Raw genomic sequence first — 19,871 nt, forward strand, 5'->3', positions numbered from 1 at the left:
TGGAATGGGACTCCCATTCTCCTGCTCAGAATGGAAAAATGGTTGTCCTCATTCATAACAAAATGCTGTAGCTGGGGGCAGCTGAAATCAGCCTTTTCTTCTTACTTGTTACATTTGTAATATTTCACTTTGGTTGCATATGGCTAATCTGTGTACTGTTACAATTTTTGTTGTAATTTTGTTTCTCTTCAATTATAATCACTGAGTTCCTCTCAGTGTACTTCCTCAGGAGTGTGACAAGAGCCACTTCTAAGGTAACAATCTTCAAAGAGGCATGTGCACATCCCAGGGGTACGCATGATCACTGGGTGTGGGAGGAAGGGATTAGGGCTTCTAGTCATGTTTTCTGTCATTCTTTCTTGCTTTTCATTTTGTAGGTTTTCTAATGTATATGAAGTATATAAACAAAAAATTTACATATTTGAGAGTGCCTTTTCAACCTTTTTAAAGATAAGTAAGGAAAGCAAAACATTGTACACATAAAATGCACAAATCATAAATATACAACTAAATGAATAATTACAAAGTACACATTTCACTGTCACAATCATAAGGTTTTTTTTAAAAAAAGTTAGCAGGGCTGGGTGGTGCATGCTTATAATCCCAGTGACTCGGGAAGCTGAGGTAGGAAGATCGCAAGTTCAAGACCAGCCTCAGCAATTTAGCAAGGCCCTAAGCAATTTAGAGAGAATCTGTCTCAAAATTTAAAAAAATAAAAATAAATGAAAAGGGTTGTGGCTTGGTAGTTAAGCACCCCTGGGTAAAGTGACTACCACCTTGACTTGAGAGGGCATATTAGGCTCTTTTTCTCTGTCTCCAGACCAGCAGAACGTGTGAGGACTTCCCACAGGCGCAAATAGATGGGAACTCTAATTCATGTTTAAGATGTTTTGGTAACAGCAATGAGAAAGCAGACTAAAACAGTATTCCTCCAAGACACTAACTCCCACAGTAGCAGCTGGCTGTGAGGGCTCTCCAAAGTTGTGAAGGTGCTTCTGCTGTGACACCATCCATCAACATGTGTTGTAGTCAGGGGGCCCTCACTGGAATTGGCACTATACTGTTTGGACTTCCAGCCTCCAACATTGTTCACTACCCAGAACTCTTCGTTTGGGTCAGTCAAGAACCGTTTGCAGGCAAGGAAATGGAGAGAAGCCTTCCTAAGAGAAGGTTTCACGTCCCAAAGGAAGTGAATGACAAGAAGATCAATGAGACCAACAGTGTCCCCCTGACTCCACTGGGCAGCAATGAACCCCACTCCCCAAGTATCAGTTACCTCCACTTGTTTGAATGGCAACACCTCCATCTGTGTTTCATACCGTGTGTGGGTACTGATGAGGTCATGGTATCACATATAGGATTTTTAATTTTCTGTGTAAATCATCAAGTATACGAAGAAACTATGGGACTCTGAGCCTTGCTTTAGAGAATTTACAATGCGCAGCTTTTAATCATTCTGACTGGAGTGAAAATGCTCAGAATTTCACACTGTGAATCCACGTTTACTATCCCTACAGGTGGCTCTTCAGGCCTGGTTCACTACAAGCATCTTCCAACTCACACTCCACTGCGCTCACACAACTCCCCCCCCCCTTTCCACTCACACATTTCCCCACTGCTTCTTACAGAGATTGAGAGTCCCCCCTTTTTTCTTCATATAGATGTAACAATTCTAGTAGCTTATGCTCATCAATTGTCTATAGATCTCTATATTTTATCCATGTTCTTTTCGATGTATAAAAGTAGTTTTAAATTCATTGCTTCCTTATGGTAAGTGATGGAGATGCTCCACAGGACCCGAGGCACTGATGAATAGAGTTCTTTGGACTTTCAACATGCTGTTTCGCGAGGGAGCGCTGATGGAGTTATTTTTCATTTCCATGTTCTAAGAAGGTGTTGGTACCGTTTCCCTGAATGTTGTTCTCTAGACTGGATTGACTTGTTTTTCTTGTGTCTTCACTGTGGCTTTCTTCCTCAGTGTTGCGGCTTGAATGAAATGCTACTGAGAGTGTGAGACTCTCTCTGCTGACATGCAGTCACGGTAGAAGGAGCAATCACAAAATTGTAATTGACTCACCAAATCTCTTCCTATCTGTAGCCTTGTCTTGCTGTCCATAATTGTCCACTGACCCTCAGGATTCTGCTTCAAGACACAGTGATTGTGAGAAATCATTAGAGGGAAAATTTCTGATACCAGTTGGTGTGTGACACTAAATCCTCGTCCTATAGTCACCCTGTGCCCACCCTCCAGCAGCAGCCACTTGGTGTTCATCCCTACCCACTGCAGGCACCAGCTCTGACCACTGATGTGGCCTTCAGTGATCAAAGAAGCAGGCTATCCCATAGCCCACGTGGCCCTTAATGTCTCACAGCAACGAGCAAAATCCTGACCCCTGTCCTAGATACCTCTTGGTTTCCTTGCCAGCATCATACCTAAGCCTCAAACTGTTTTTTTAACTGATTAAATATATTATCTGAGACATTTGAGTGAATGTTCTAGGGCAATGCTATTCAACAAAAACAATGTGAGTGAGTCACAACGAAAGCTTCATATACAACCTGAAGTGTTCTAAAGCCAAATATACTAAAAGAGAGACAAAATCAATTTTAATAATATAGTTTATTTAACTCAATATGTCCAAAATATTCTAATTTCTACATATAGTTAATGTGAAATCATTTGTAAAATATTTTATTTTTTTTAAACTAAGACTTCAAAATTGAATTTGTCATCTACAATGCCAACCCACCTCAGTTTGGACTAGCACACTGAAGTGTTCAATAGCACATGTTGCTTGTGGACACTGTTCCGGGCAACATAGCTCCTGACATGAGAGCGCATCATTGGCAAGTCCTAAGTCTGGCACTGCTTCTAACAATGGCAGCCTTCCTGGGACTGAGACCAAATATCCCTGCCTCATCTCTGCAGCACACTCAGGCAAATTAGACAAAAAGAAATACAATGCATCAAGCATATACCTTTACATATGCACTTTTACATCCATCTCATTTAACTTTCAAGCACCCCCTTTGAGGGAGAAATTATTAGACCCTATCAAAGATGAAGAAATGGAGGCTCAGGTGATAAACAATTTTAAATTCTTCATTCAGAGCCCTGAACTGCAGATTCTTCTGCAGTGAAGCTCCATCGCCTCCTCTAAAAGCTACTGAACTCATTTCACTCAAGGTTGTGTAATGCTGTTAACCTGTTGAGAACACTTTCATAGAAAAAGCCAGCAAAGCTGGCTGTGGTGGTGCACACCTGTAATCCTAGCTACTTGGGAGGCTGAGGCAGGAGGATCACGAGTTTGAGGTCAGCCTCAGCAATTTATCGAGAGAAAGCCTGACTCAAAGTAAAAAGGGATGGGGATGTAGGTCAATGATAAAGAGCTCAAAGCCCTGGATTCAATCCCCAGTACAGAAAAAGAAAAAGAATTGAAGGAAGGAATTAAAGAAGAAAAGAAAAAGGAAAAGAAGAAAAAGACAGCAAAGTCCGTGCAGTCAGACCCCGGGCAGTGACAGTGCCCTCCTCCACCTGAGAGAACAAAAATGCACGTTCTACAGTCCTTCCTATTTCCCTCTCACATTCTACAACTGTGCACTGTCTGGCTTCTCAGCATGGCACTTTCCTACCTGGGGCTTCGATATGCGAAGTCAATCTGTAGTAGATTAATTAAACTCTGTATTGATTTTGTATTCTCTAGGGGTACTTCTAAAAGGGCTAGAGTCTTGAAGCCCCTTCTCTGTGTTCGTAGAACATTTCCCCTTTGCAAATGTGATACTTGGAATTATCACCATCCTCTCACCTCCCCCTACCCAGACATCAGCCCCTCCCCTACTTGGCATAAAACCTAACTTCTTACTTTTCCCCAAAGACACCATGGCAAGAAAAGAGGGAGGGAGGGAGTCCTGATGGTTTTCAGGTCATGATGATTTAACACTTCATCATTTATGCATCATCCTGGCTGTCTTACTTGTGGATTTTCATTTTTACATCCTGCTAAATACCTTGCAGGGGTGTTGCTCCTCTTAATTAGTTACTGTTTGTAAGGCACGTTACAGATGAAAGTGCTGTCAGTGCTAAATGTGAACACTAGGGGATCCTCAAGCTGTCCTTTGTCTGTCCCCATTGGTACAATACAAATCATTCCTGAGAGAGTTGCCTTTGGAAAAAGGCTTGGGAACTCTCCCCTAGGCTGCACATTACTGAAGTATACATATTTGGGGGCTGAGAATGGCAATAAAATCATGTATTAACATGATTTTCTGACTCTGATGTAACAGTGTTTTCTTCGCTCATGCAGAGAAAAAAACATTACCCATGAATTGTACTGCTCTTGGAGTAGATCCTTAGCCTTTCTGACATGTAGCAAGTAATACATGGTTGGGATTTTGTTTTGTTTTGTTTGTTCTTCAGTGAGTGGGTGACTGAAACAATTTAGCTGCATTTCCAATGTGTCTGAGTATGTAAAAAGATTCATTTAAAATTATAGCATGTTAAATTAAGTGTTGAATAACGTTTCACTAAGAAAAGTCTTAAATACAGGTTTCATTTCCTTTTATTAACATCTTCACTAAGGTTAAGCTTATCAAATTTCTAAATGAGTTTTAAAAATCAGTTTAAGCATCCTCATGAATGTATCTTATTTCAATAGCTCCTCTTTATAAACACACACAAAAAGTTTTCTTGCAGAAGATTGACTCTGCATTCTTTCCCACTTCCTGTTTTCTAATCCTCAATTTTTAAGCTAGGATAATATTTTAAAATAAGAAAACTACTTGTGAGGCACTGGGTTCAATTCTCAGCACCACGTATAAATAAATTAAAAAGTAAAGATCTATCAACAACTAAAAAATATTTTTTTAAAAATAAGAAAACTACTTGAAATATAGCAGGGAAAGTTGTAGTTTCTTATTTTACTTAACAATGAGTGTTATGAAAAATGTGATTTTTTTTCAGTGTCTTTTTTAAATAAACAAAATATAGTTAAATTTTCCACCTGAAAGTCACATGATTTTTCTTCTCAAATCCACAAAATGGCTGTTACCTGCATATAATTTACAGTAATGTTAGCAAATGTTATTTTAGCTGATTTAAATTTCATTCTAAGCCCATAGCAAATTATTCTTCATCTTTTAATTGCTTTTCAATGTAAGAAAATCCTCGGTTTATTTTAATAATCAAAATTCCTAAATGCTCCAGCAGGATCCTCAGTCAATGTAAATTTACATAATTTATCTTCCACTCATTTTTCTATAATTAGTGCAGCTGTCACCAGGGAGCCACATTCTTATGGGCAGGTAGCTATGGGTACAGGAGGCAGGCTTCAGTCAAACTTCCTTTTAAACCATCTATCAGTTTTGCCTCTCATTTTAAATGAGTTGGGTTCTGTAAAGAAGAATTTGTTTCTTACTTAGCAGATTCCTCCTTTCAAATTTGAACCATCATTCTGTAACTTACAATTCGTTCTCTAAGTTCACTTGGTCAGAAGACACAAATCTCTAAAGAATTTTTTGATCAGGCCAACTTTTGCTTTATATATTCCATATTTTTTTATCAAGACAGATTCTCATTTCCAAATGTAGTTTAACATGTTATTAAAATATGAATAAATTCAGTGGCAAGGGCTGGAGGTGTCACTCACTAGTAGAACACTCTCCTAGCATGAATGAGGCCCTGGGTTCCATCCCCAGGACTGATAAAATAAAATTTAAAAAGAAATTTGAGGGGCTGGGGTTATTGCTTAGTGGCAGAGTGCTTGCCTGGCACATGTGAGGCACTGGGTTCAATCCTCAGCACCACATAAAAATAAATAAATTAAATAAAGGTATTGTGTCCATCTATAACTAAAAGATATTTTTTTAAAAAAAAGAATATCGATAAAGCAAGCTTCAGAATAGTAAATATCCCACTTTCTCTTTTCTACTACATATAGTCTTTAAATTGTCTTTCTTCTTTTAAGTATGTGATATAGTTTTTGAAAGTAGAGGGGAAAAAATGTTTTTTCTACTGTCTCACACAGTCAATATAGTCAATACTCAACACAAAATACCTCACCCCTGGCCACTGAAATGTATGGTGATTTCTCCTCACCAACCACCAATCAATATTCCATCACACACCGAGTGTCCTACAATTTAACTCAATTCTGACACTACCTGGGATAGTGTCAGGTCCTACAGGTTTAGGGCCCAGACCCATCAAACTGCTCCATTTAAGATGCCAGTTGCAAAATCTAGGTTGTGACCTATGATTCTGACTGACTAGCTATCAATGGGGGGTTCCCAAACCTCCTTGAGTTTGATCGATTTGCTAGGATGGCCTACTCAGGAAACACGCAAGTTTCCCCATGAATTATAAAGGACGTTACAAAGGATACAAATAATTGTCAGAGGGAAGAACTGCAGAGGGCAACTCTTGTGAGATAAGGGGAAGGCTGGGAAACTCCAGGCCCTCTTTGGGTGTGCCACCCTCCAGACATCTCCAGTAACCTGGAAGCTCTCTGAACCCTGCCCTTTGGGGTTTTTATGGAGGCTTCATTTCAAGGCATTATTGATGACATCATGGGCCACCAGGTAATCGACTCAACTTTCACCCCTACTTCCTTCCTTCAAGGTTGAAGGGTGGAGCTGAAAGTTACAACTCTCCGATCAAGTTGTCTTCATCTGTTTTATGCTGCTGTAACAGAACACCACAGACTGAATAATTTATGATGAACAGAAATTTATTTCTCCCCATCTGGTAGGCTAGTAAGTTCAAGTCAGGTGTTGGCCTCTGGCAAGGACCTTCTTGCTGCATCATCCATGGTGGAAGTGCATGGAAAGGTCAAAAAGAGAGGTCAAGAGACTGCTGAACTTGTCTTGCTATAAGGAAGCCACTGCCAGGATAAATGAAATCACTTCCTTGATAATGGCATGAGTCTACTCTCTTCGCCCTTGGGGTCTAATGGCTTCTCATCAGACCCCATCTCTCAACGCTGTTGTGTTGGAGATTGAGTTTCCCACACATGCCTTTTGGGGGACATATGTCTTGGTCTTTCTGGCAACCAGTCCTCATCCCAAAGCTATCTGTGGGCTCCAATCTTCAGTGATCTCATTAGCATACATTATGGTTTGGGTCTGCAAGGTCCCTTAAAGTCTAGGAAGGTTATCAGAGGGTTCAACTTAACTGGTGAGATGGAGACTGAGTGTCTTCAATTGAAAAGGGAACAGCCTTAAGAAAGGCACACCAAGGGTGGAGGTCTACCATGCACAAGGCCTTGGGTTTGATCCCTAGCACTGAAAAAAAAATGATTAATTTAATTAAAGAAATCGAAACCAGCAGTCATCCAGGAGAGAGGTCAGATGGAGGTAAGAGAAATGAAAGAGGAAAAAGAAGTACTAAAGCCAAGCAAGGCTATAAGGGCAGCAAACTGGACATGGGGTGCCATGACAAGGTTACTCCCCTGAGCACTGTTGTCCACACTAGGAAGAACTGAAGCCATGGGAGCTGTGTGAGTTCATGGACCACATATGAGTACACGGGACACATGTGAGTTCATACGTTCCATAAGACCTGTGAGCCAACAGTCAAGAAGACCAGTGGGCAGCTTAGTAAGGGAGCTGGAACTTGGTTGGTGGATCCTGGGTATCATATGTCCCCCAAAAGGCATGTGTGAGCCTGGAGGCAGGGCCATGCTGAATGGGGCAGGGTACAGGAGAGCAAAGGAGGGAGCTGGAAGCTCACCTGAGCCAGCGACTAAAGAGGGAAGTCCAAGTGGGGCATAGTGACCCTTGGGTCACTGCAGATCTTTTGCTCTGATCCCACTCAGTCTGAGAGAAACTGCCCCAGCATGAGGCCCCTGGCAGGACCACATCTGTTTGCCTCCTGGTCCTGAGCACATAGCTAGCTGACATTCCTCAGCCTCTCTTGCTTAGGAAAGGCCTGGGGGTCAAGCATGTGCAAGGCCCTGGGTTCTATCCCAGATCACAAAATAAATAAAACAAACGCTCTAGCCAAAGTGTGAGCCCAAATGAGGCAAGTTACCTCTAGACCTGGACTCTAACCCTGCCCACCCCACTAGGATGCCTCCCCACCCCTCCACTTCCCAGAAACCATGTGTTAAAGATGGGGGAGCCATCGCCAATTGTCAGAGCGAAGCAAAGCCCCATTCTCCCAGTTCTAGGATCAAAGCCTGTGTCCTGGACTGTTAGGAGAGGCAGAAATAAACTCCCATCACCTGACAGGTATGTGTTAGAGAAGTGTAGCCTTCCTTCATGGTTTAGAACTAAAATGTCCCTGAAAAACTTGTGTGTTGAAAGCTTTGTCACAGTGGCAGCATGGCTCAGTGGTGGGGACTTGGGAAGGGAGTGAGTTCATGAAGGCTCTAAACTCATCAATGGACTATTCCATTGATGAATTCATAAAATAACGGACTATTGAGTGGAAATGTCAGGAGGTGGGGCCTACTTGGAGGGAGTAGGTCACTGGGGTATGCCTTGCAAGGGTATATCTTATGCCTGCACCTTTCTTTTTTCCCTCTCTTTTTCTCTTTCTTTCTTTCTTTTTCTTTTCTTTTTTTTTTTTTTTTAGAGTGGAAAGTTGAAGTTTATTAAAGGACAGTAGAAAAGGCTTCTCCCCAGAGGAAGAAGGGGACCCAAGAGGTGGAATCTCTCCCCCTCTTTTCATTTCCCAACTGCTATGAGGTAAGCACCTTCTTTCTACCACATTCTCCCAGCCATGATGCTTTGCCTCATCACAGATCCAGGAACAATAGAGCCAAATGACCATGGACTAAAACTCTGAAATGATGAGCCCAAATGAACTTCTCCTTTTAAATTATGTGTCTCAGGGCTGTGGCTATGGCTCAGCAGTAGTGCACTTGCCCATGTGTGACATATTTGGTTCGATTCTCAGCACCACATATAAATAAATTAATAAATAAAGGTCTATCAACAATTTAAAAAATATTAAAAAAAATGTGTCTCAGCTATTTTGTCACAGCAATGGAAAGCTGACAAAACCACTCTCCAAAGTCCCACTCAGAGTGACCAGAGATTTTTCAAGTCTCCGAGAGGGTTATCATAGAGAAAAATTTCCCAAGTCATCACCTTTATGTGTCTTAGGTATATAACCACTTGTGGATACACGTAAAGAATGTTTCCATGGTAATGCTTGGTCCACTAGTTTGCTTGTTTGTCCTTTGTTTGGAACACAGCAGATCTTTTTCCATGTAGAGGGTGTTAGAAATGACAGCGATGTCCTCACTCCTATACCTTATTAACCTACAATACCAAAAGCAGAAGTTTAGTAGTCTACTATCATTTATCAAATCTCTTCCTGCTATTAGGAGTGAAGGAAACAGGAAATTGGGATGGAAAAATAATCAGACATTGCTTCCATCAAGTCAAAATTAATAGACAGGGACTTTGTAAAGTTATTCCAGGTTTAAAAAGAGATAGACACTCTTGTAAGGCCCAAAGACCCAAAGGCCCAATAAGCATACTAGTAGGAGACACGAATTTTAATTGTAAACCCAGAGATAGCTAATATGGGATATTATTCCTCACAACACAAGATGTCTGCTGTCTGTTTATTTATTTACTAACATTAGTAGTATCATTTGCTATGCTGAGAGTCAAACCATGACCTTGCATGTGGCAGGCAACTCCATCACTGAGCTACACACTCAGCCCATTTTATTTAAAAAAAAATTTTTTTTTTTTTGAGAGAGACCAAATTGAAAGAAAATTCACAAACAAAACAAAAGCTAGATAATTCCATTTCTTTCTACCCACCTGTAATCTCCACTCTTTCCCCTCTACTATTCTGGTAGCAGGGCTAGAGATAGGGAAAAAATAGTGATGGTGGGCAATGAGAAGGAACGGTAGGGTGTGGTGGGAGGAAGTGGTTCTTAGTGGGACGTTCTCTGTGATCTTAGAGAGTTACAGCATGAGAACACCCAAAGGCCTGCAGAAGGGACCCTGCAATTCAATAAGCTCCTAGGAACAAAGATTCTAAACCCGGGTGCCACATTTCCCAATTCTCCCCCAGTCTCCCAAAATGATCCTGACTTTGTATCTCAAGGAATGTGAAGTGCAGAATCAGTTGAATATTTTTCTGGGCTCTGTGCACATTAGCCAAAAGAGCTTCAGAACTAGACCCCTCCACACCCTTTGCCACAGCAGGCACCTGAGGTGTGGCTAGTGAGCTCACTGCAGAGACAAAAGGCACAGCTTCTGAGAATCACTGTGTTGGATAAAATACTGTTTTCTCGGTCACCATTTCTTCTTCCCTGAGTAGAACTGAAGTCCTCCTCTGAGGGCCAAAGAGAAAGAGCAAAATGTCCTGTTTCCCTTTAGAAATCGTCTTGAGAAGTCATCCTGCCAGGAGCTCCAGGAAGAAGAGGGGGATTGCGGTTCAGATTCCCAGAACTACATTCCCCTGGTTTGTCACCCACATTAAACTTGAGTTTAAGTGGCTTTTGAGTATTTCTAAGAAGCACATCCACCTTTGAAGGATGAAATGTGCTGCCATTGAGGATTCTCAGTAATATTACCTGTTTAAAGTATTCAAGGCCATCAATGTATTGAAATGCTCCTCTTCTAAATTCTTATTACAAAGCAAAACAGAAAACTAATAATGGACTAAATTAGTCTATGCTTTCCAGTTTCTACAGTATTTCAGGAGTCACCTTTCTCTTGATGCTGTTTATTACCAGCGTTAAGTGGGACCTTTGCTAAAGCTTCCATTTACATCAGTGCTGGGGAATCCCACAAAACCCCAGAATGAATCACCTTCCTGGCTGCAGCAGTTTCTCTAGCCTAGGTCAGCATTTAGTGTGTGGCTGAAAGCTTTTCCCTACTTCAGTTTTTTCCAAACCTTATCAAAGCATCAAAATCATCTGGGTGGTCTATTAAAACTGCTGGTTCCTTAGCCCCAACCCAGCTGAAGAAAGGAAAAATTTCCTATCAACCTTTACTCAGGCAGAACAGGGAGACAATGGGAGCCCTCCTTCCAAAGTACAGTACTAATGTTTACCCATTCACTAATTTATTTATGCATTTATAAATATTTTGGGAAGCCGGGCATGGTGGCACACGCCTATAATCCCATCCACTGGGGAGGCTGAGGTGGAGAATCATAAGTTTGACAACAGCCTGGGGAACTTAGCAAGACCGTATTTAAAAATAAAAAAGGCTGGAAATGTAGCTTAGTGTAGAGCACCCCCTGGGTTCAAAACCCAGTTCTGGAAAAAAATATCTGGAGGTTCTAAGTGTTAAGCATGATCATATGATTCTAGGAACTTGACTGGAGGAATAACGAAATGATATGGCTCCTGACCTTGTGGCAAAGGTGACAGAGGACAAACAAGCAAATACATCATTCCACATTGTGAAAGATGTTGTGAAGGTGCAGTGATATAGAGGAGGGACCCACTAGGTAAGGTGGTTTTGTGTAGGCTTTTCTGGGGGAGGTGACCACACACCTGAGGCTATACAGTGCCCCCTGAGAAAGGAGGGGAGAATTACAGGTACAGGGGCTGCATGTGTTAGGGTTCTTAGGCAGGAATGAGTGCGGCATGAAAAAGACTGTGAAGAAGGGAAGGGAATAGGTGTTTGGATGTTGGATGCCTAGCTCGTGTAGACACTGAAGTTGTCAAGATGGAAGAGCTTAGGGTACAGCAGTTAATAAATCAGGTGCTGAAATATTCCGGTGAGATGGAACAAACAGGAGTGTGGTGTATGACAGAGGCAGAGCCACAAAGCAGGAACCCCACAGAAGTGGGGCTTTTACACAAAGGTGGAGGAGTCAGGGTAGGTGAGCAGCAGGAAGGAACAAGAAGGCTGCAACCTAGGGAGCATCAGGAGAAGGAGCAGCTTCTTCTCCAGGGCAGTGCTCTCAGGGGACAATCAGAGGGGAAGGAAAGCCCAACCAACAAGCTGAGAACATTGATTCAGGAAGTAGGGCCCCAGGGAGGTTAGACGGTCACCACGGACAACCGGCATAAGGGTACAATCCCTCCAAGGTGTCTAAGGGAACTAATGCCAACAATCACCTAGTGGATCTGAGGTATGTATGTGTATTTCAGGGGGCACTCCCTGGCTTCCCAGAAATTAGTAGACTTCTCTAGCCCAGGAGGGCATAGTTGGATGTGGAGGTCAGCAATGGGACTATTTTGTTGTGTGGTTTTGTACCATCTGTTGGACATGGGAACAGTTTCTGATGGGCTAGCACAAAGTTCTGAGTGCTTGAGAGAAAGGGGCCCTGAGCTGTCTAAGAAGGTGTATTTCATATATATCTGACAAAGGAGGCTCAAAGCACTGAAAGATACAGCAGGGTTGAAGTGGCTGGGAAGGTTGAGCCAATGTAGACAATTATGGAGAAAGACCTTAAAAAGACTCACAGAGATGGCCATCAAGTAGTAAGCAAGATGGAGTTAAAAAACAGGTACCAGGGGGTGGGGAAGGAGGGCGATAGGGAAAGGGGAGCGGTCATGAACTGAAATCAAATTCCATGAATGTAGGAATTTGTTGGAATGAATCCAACTACTATGTATAACTATAAAGCTCCAGTTAAAAAAACCGAAAACAGTGCACCAGTTTTGTGTATATACTTTCTCAGAGGGAGACTGAAATTTTAGAGCAGATTTTATATGCTGTCTTGGGGAGTAATAGGCCCCCTGGAGCCATATTAGACTTTGAGTAATTTACCTAACTTCCTTACATCTTCCCCCTGCTCCTCCATCTGTTGAATGGGCATAATAGTAAATGTTAATGCAGCTTATGGCTCTTGAAATTTAACTTGAGACTAGCCTGAGATACTAGGCCCCAGTCCTACCTTCTAATACTTCAATAGTTCTGGCATGAAAAACATTGTCAGGATCATTGGGATTAAATGAAATGTGTACAAAATATTTAGCTCATGCTGGCCCGGCTACCTATGACAACCCATAAATAATAATCCTATTTGGGTGGATCTGACATGGGAAGCAATTTCCTTTGGGAAACTTAAATGCCTTTAGCATTTCTAAAAATCAAACAGAAATTAAAAACATCAGGACTCACTACAGCTATTACTATTTTAAAATCCAAAAGAGAAAAATTCTTATACTTCCAAGAATACTTTGTAAGTGAACAGATTTCATGTTTACTAGTTACTCTTACTACAAAGTGACAATGCATGGATTATAAAGTGGTGTCAACAACACAACAAACCTAAAAAACTTGTTGATGAAAAACTTGTGAAGGAGAAGGTGTGAGGTTGTTTAATGCAATTTATGGCATGTTGTACAGTCAGTTATTTTGGGCAGTGAAGTAAATAACTACCTGGGATTAAGAAATGGTGGAAGTTTCAGCAGGATTATAAGGAAAGATGTCTTTTCTTGGCAAACAGATGATTTTCACTATTTACTTCCAGGACAACAATGTTCAATGTTTATGAAATAGTAACACAGTTAAAACTCTTCCAAAATCATGTTTTTAATGAATAATATGAGAGTCTGCAAAGTCATGAGTTAAATCTGAAAATGACACTAATTTAGTGCTATGCAACATATGGAATGTTCACAATTAAATGTGGATAACTTTTTATTTGTTTTAATCAAATTTCTCCATGTTTAAATGGTCAAAATCAACTCTACATTCAACTAAATGTATTCTTCAAAGATGGAACATGACATGGTTATACTCTGGCTTCCTATATCCCCAGTGTCTGGCACATAGTAGGCTCTCATTTGTGTTGAGCAATATGAAAGTTATAATTTTCAAAATGGCTAGAGGGCAAAGCAATTCTATTAAAAGACTTGCTGGACTCTCAGATAACAGTGATTTCCTTCTGAAGAGCAATTCGAATGGCACATTGACTTGTAGTAGTTCTGTAAAATAAAAATATACATCATCAGCACTGATAAAATCCAGGAACTTCTTGGTATCTGTATCTACAGTGAATATCTGGCTCCTCCAGTGGGCTAAGATGCTGGTAACTATGACCTTCATTACAGTAAGAGTGGCCCCTGGTGGTGGTGGTGAAGCAGAGAATCACCCTTATGAGAGAACCAGGCCTACTGCTGTCTGCCCCCACCTACTGCTCACTCACCCAGACAACACTACTGGGGAAAGAACATTTTTATTTTAATCATAGGAAATGTCTCCTACATAAAGGAATGATACACACAGAGGATCTTTTTTTAAATTTAAGCCAACTTTTCTGGAATACATTTATTACTTTTTATATACATTAAAAAATTCCTTGGGCTGGGGTTAAGGCTCAGTGGTGGAGTGCTTACCCAGTACATTCGAGGCACTGGGTTCAATCCTCAGCACCACATAAAAATAAATAAATAAAATAAAGGTATTATGAAAAAAAAATTCCTTAAGATGGCACTTTTACAGATCCTACAGAATTATCAGTGTTAGACACATTGAAAAGCCCCCTATAAACATGTTTGAAAAAAAGTAAGAACAATTTAGGTTTTATTGTGTGCATGTATGAATACATTATAACAAATCCCACTGTCATGTATAATTATAATGTGCCAATAAAAAAAGAAAAAAATAATTTAGAAAAATATCAAGTCTTTGGCACACTGATTCAGATCTATCAGTAAATTAACAGCTTTAAACTGAGTAAAGTTGAGTCAAACTGTTTACAAATGCACATCCTTTAGTGATCCATAAATTTTTAAATAAAAATTTAGGAACTAGAAAAAATTCACTTAAAAAATTTTCTGTAAGCCAGGTGCAGTAGTACCATCTACTTCTAGGAGTCTGAGGCAGGAAGATACCTTGAACCCAGAAGTTCAAGACCAGCCTGGACAAAACAGCAAGACCCTTTTTAAGAAAGATAGAAAAAAAAAATTCTGTAGGGCATAAAATAAGTTAGATTTCTGTAGCACTTAACTTCCTAATTACGTAATTTTACTCCTAAAAATATTATGAATAATATAAAAAAGTCACCAAACCACCCACATTGTAGATAGTTTATAGCATTTAAATTTTAAATCAGGCCCTGACACTATCTCTAGAAAATACTCAGTACTTCCCTTTTATGGAAAAAAACAAAGCATCTAATATATCAAAGGTTTTGCTAGAGCCTTTCAACAAGCTTTCTTATAGTTAGAATTTGCTTCTGACCAGCTAACTCTTGCTGTAAATCTGAGCTAACAAACTCTGAAGTCTAGTAAATCCACCTGGCATAGGTTTTGGGCTTTCAAATATTCTGTAAAAGATCATACTAAATGGCTACTTAATTCTTAGATATTTGTTATTTGTTTCTCCAACAAAAATATTAAAAATAGCAATTGGAGTAAAAATACAATGCTAACACCAGTAAAGCACAAATTGCTACATAAAAATGAATTGCACTGCAATACTTCACATCCTGAGCCAGATTCACCTTAATAATTTCAGCCATGGATTATAAATAATCTAACCAGAAGCACCAGTTTGTACTCCCATTCTTATGTAAAACCCAATTCATATTTTTCAGCACATAACCCAAAACAATCTTATAGTGTGGGTGTATATGGGGGGCGGGGGGAGAACACACGCACTAAGATTTATTCTTAGGGTGTTTTTATGAACTCAGAAAGCTTCATGGAATCTACCATAAGCCTGAAAAATGTCTAGCATGGATCAATGAGAAAAGAATGTTATGTAAAACTCATTCAAGTTTCATTGGTAAAGCTCATAACCTGTTATGAGCACTTAACATATATTCTACTGCATTTATTTGGCTTTTATTATTGGACTAGTTGTGGAAATGAATGTTTCTCAGTATGTCTGCTTTTCTATCTCGAATGTCAATGGCAGAGGTTCAGTTTTTTTATTAGTGTTATTTAGCACAGTGGTAACAAGTTACAGTATATTCTGAAACAATAAACTCTGGATACAAACTACTCAGACTATCTGGTTCTTAACCAATCCATAAGTACCACAGCAGAGGAGAGTAAATCTACAAAAGATCATCAGAAGGTCAAATGACTCAGTGCTGGGTGTTGTCCAGAAACCAAGCTGTTCAATATCCAGGACTGTAGACTGGTTTTACCTTTCAGGGAGAAACAGGTTGCCCCAGTGACTAAAGGCTTCAATCCAAAATTTGCGTGAAACTTCAAGTTCCTCTTTGGGCTGTTTTGGGGTTTTACTAACTCACAGAAAACAATTAAATTTATGAGGTGATATAGGGAATAGTATAGACAATACCTCATTAATACTGCCTCTAACTCCATTTTAAGCAAGAGTTGAAATTAGAGTAAAATAATAGAGAAGACAGGAGTGTTTTTTGTTTTTTTTTTTTTGTTGTTGTTGTTGTTTTGGTGCTGGGGATTGAACCCAGGGCCTCATGCATGCAAGGAAAGCACTCTACCAACTGAACTATACCCCCAGCCCAACAGGAGTGGTTTTAATGTACAGGCTCCTGCTCTTTGACAATAAAAAAGAAAAGGCACTTAAGACATCATTCTCCTTATGAAGGGAAGACACCACTAGGTTAAAAGATTAAATATGGCACACCATACTTACACTTGTTTATATGTGGACAGAACTATTACTGAGAAAGTTCCAGACGTCTAGAACAGAGTAGATCACTGTAGAACATAATATGGGAAACATCTGTTTAAATCGGCTTCAGTTTTTTTTCATCCTAGACTATGATGTAACATTTTCCCCCATTTTTACCGGCACATGATAGTTGTATATAACAGTGGCATTTGTTGTTACATATTTGTACATGCACATAACAATATAATTTGCTTCAGTTTTAAAGCCAGTTAAGCCAGGTACAGTGGTGCATGCCTATAATCCCAGTAATCTGAAAGACTGAGGCAAGAGGACTGCAAATTCAAGGCCAGACTCAGCAACTTAATGTGACCCTGTCTCAAAGTAAAAAATAAGAACTTTTAAAAAGACTGGGATGTAGTTCTGTGGTAAGGAGCCCCTGGATTCAATCCTCAGTAAAATCAATCAATCAAGCCAATTAAAATGTTCTATTCAGCTGGTTTCTTTTCTTTTTAAATAATTGTTTATTTATTCATTTATTTATTTTTATGCAGTACTAATGATCAAAACCAGTGCCCCTGCGGCTGGGGTTGTGGCTCAGAGGTAAAGTGCTCGCCTAGGCGCTGGGTTCAATCCTCAACACCACATAAAAATAAATAAATAAAATAAAGATATTGTGTCCAACCACAACTAAAAAATATTAAAAACAAAACAAAACAAACAAAAAAGAACCAGTGCCTCACACATGCTGGGCAAACGCTCTGCAACTGAGCTATAGCCCCAGCCCCAGCCTGTTTCTTAATAATTATTTTCCAACGAAAGAGAAAAAAGGAAGAATAGGTTAAAAATACACTAGAGGGGCTGGGGATGTGGCTCAAGTGGTAGCGCGCTTGCCTAGTGTGTGAGGCACTGGGTTCGATTCTCAGCACCACATAAAAACAAAATAAAGATATTGTGTCCACCTAGAACTAAAAAATAAAATAAAAAAATACACTAGGGAATACTTTAATTGATGAGTGAATGTCTATACTATAGCATAGGCACTACTGGACTGCTATTTTAATTATAGCAAAAATTCCAAACTCTAAAATTTTCATTTTGTTTTCTTGAGCACATTTTAACACACCTTATTCTGACACAAATTTTTGACATGGTGCATGATAAAAAACAATCCACTTTTTATGGGTATCATATTTTATTTGAAGTTTTTAATGTAAAAAAAAAAGGTATACAAATACAGATTACAGTATGATGACCAAGGCAGTACTCTACATGACAAAAGTCAAAACAAAACAAATTGATAAAGTAATTGTACCGGCACAGAATGAGCAGAATATACCTGATGTCCAATCTAGGCTGCATATGCATAAAATGATCTGACCACATGCTTATGCAAAATAAATTATTTCCTAGAACACAAATACACCAACCATTCTGACTATCCACTGCCTGATTCCCCTGGTGAGTATTTTGAGAGAAATTCTACATAACACAAAAAGAACCGGCATGGCACTTAAAAGACTGCAAAAAAAATAACACAATTAAAAACATTTGTAATGTAATTCTGTATAAAATATACACAGTAAATCGTATTAGTTAAAAAAGGATTTTAAAATAAAAGATTACCCTGAATAATGGTTAAAACTATATCATAGAAAAATGCTCATCCTTTGTGTATTATTGGTAGAAAACTGATAGCTTTTGTTGCCAGGCAAGGTGGGAAAGATACCTAACTTGAAATCATTCATTTATAATTTGTTTAAAAATGTAGACAGGTTATACCTTGCCGTTTGCTCTTTATTTACAAGGAATGCTCTTTCTAATATTTAACCACAGGACAAAAAAGAATTTGAAGAAATTATTTTTCAAAATGAGGTCCAAAGGCCCAACAAAATTCTAAGTTGGCCCCTGCATTTTAAACAAACTCCCTGGGTGATAATGCCGCATTCTAAGCTGCCCCAGGGGAAACAGCACCACTTAAAAGCAAGACCATGAACATTCTGGTGCAATATGTCAGAATTCCCTATATAAGTTTATGACATGAAGTGAATACTGATTTTTGTTTTAAAACAAGTTTCAGGTATTAAGAGAAACATAAACACCTCTCAAATGAACATGCAAATGTATATAAACATTTTCCTTTGAGGTTTTCACTGCTTTCAGACTTATTTATTTGAAGAAAGGAGAATGTGTGACCACAAACTGGAATATTACATTTCTAATGAAATGTAGTATTCAGAGACAGAGAAATTTATTAAATGTCTATAAATTTTAAATCATTCTAAATTAAAAAAAATTAAAATTAGATAGCTTCCCTAAAATTACATTTTACCAAGATTGGACAGGTATTTATTTAGATGATTATGGTTACTTTTTTAAAGCCCCTTTTCATAAAAATGATATTTAAAATAAACAACAGAAGGATGCTATATCTGGCACCTCTTCAAATACTAAGTTGCTAAACACCAATATTAATAAAAAAATATGAAAAACTCTGCTCCTGAAATGTATTCTACTTTGTATTACATGTATTAGTTACTAAATAAAAACTCAGTTAAAGAGAGAGAACTGTGATAAGTTTGAGTGTATGTGTGGCTCTAAACATTTATTCATGTTTACTGGTTTCTTTTTATTCTGTATTTTATTGAGGATTCCATAAACATGACCCAAAAGTACCAAAAATGTGGTTTTGGGGGAAGAAACTAGTGAAGTTAAGACATTCTACTTAGAAGATAAATTAATTTCCTATATACTAAATAAGGAACAAATATTATACATTCTGCCTCCACCGAATAAATGGAATGCTTTTACAAGTTTGGTAACAAATGAGTGCCTCCTCATTATTTAGATCATAAAGAATAACTGCAGGATTCACTCTCCAGTAAGAAATAAATATTACCATTGCACTTTTCTGTATCTACTTTAAATGTCTATTATTTTCCTTTCTATATACCTAGCAGTTTTCCATTTGACTGCATTCTGTGTCTTTTGAACACATATATTAACATTAAGTTTTCACTAAAAGGATAAGCTCAAAAACTATCTCTTATTGTTAAAAAAAATAAAATTAAAAATCATTTGTGCCAGTGTTTCAAAAATAGCTAAAGATTTGGAACCTGATTCTTAATATGTCTACTTTTTAACTTAGAGGAATCTGTAATGCCCAATTCTAAGGAAATGTCTTTGATTACCAATTTAGTAATTGTTGCCTTAAAAATTAATAATTATCCAAGACAACGAGAAATCTTATAGTTGAATGTTAAACATAAAGAACTCTGAAACTAACAGGTAATATAAAATTTGCTGCATTTTGAATTAACCTTTTATTCCAAATTAACAGAGAATGACGAAAATTGTGAGGAGCTTATGATGTAATCCCACTATGTGCCTTAATG

The 19,871-nt window shown here is 38.8% G+C and overlaps 1 protein-coding gene across 1 annotated transcript; it reads left to right on the forward strand.

The window, feature by feature from the left end:
- Positions 1-1,018: 1,018 nt before the first annotated feature.
- LOC107149527 (neuronal regeneration-related protein-like) lies at positions 1,019-1,414 on the forward strand. Its single transcript, XM_048814381.1, has one exon. It carries the CDS (start codon positions 1,019-1,021, stop codon positions 1,412-1,414), a length of 396 nt encoding a protein of 131 aa, XP_048670338.1.
- Positions 1,415-19,871: the final 18,457 nt, after the last annotated feature.

The sequence above is a fragment of the Marmota marmota genome, unplaced genomic scaffold, assembly GCF_001458135.2.
Source record: "Marmota marmota marmota unplaced genomic scaffold, marMar, whole genome shotgun sequence".
NCBI lineage: Eukaryota > Metazoa > Chordata > Mammalia > Rodentia > Sciuridae > Marmota > Marmota marmota.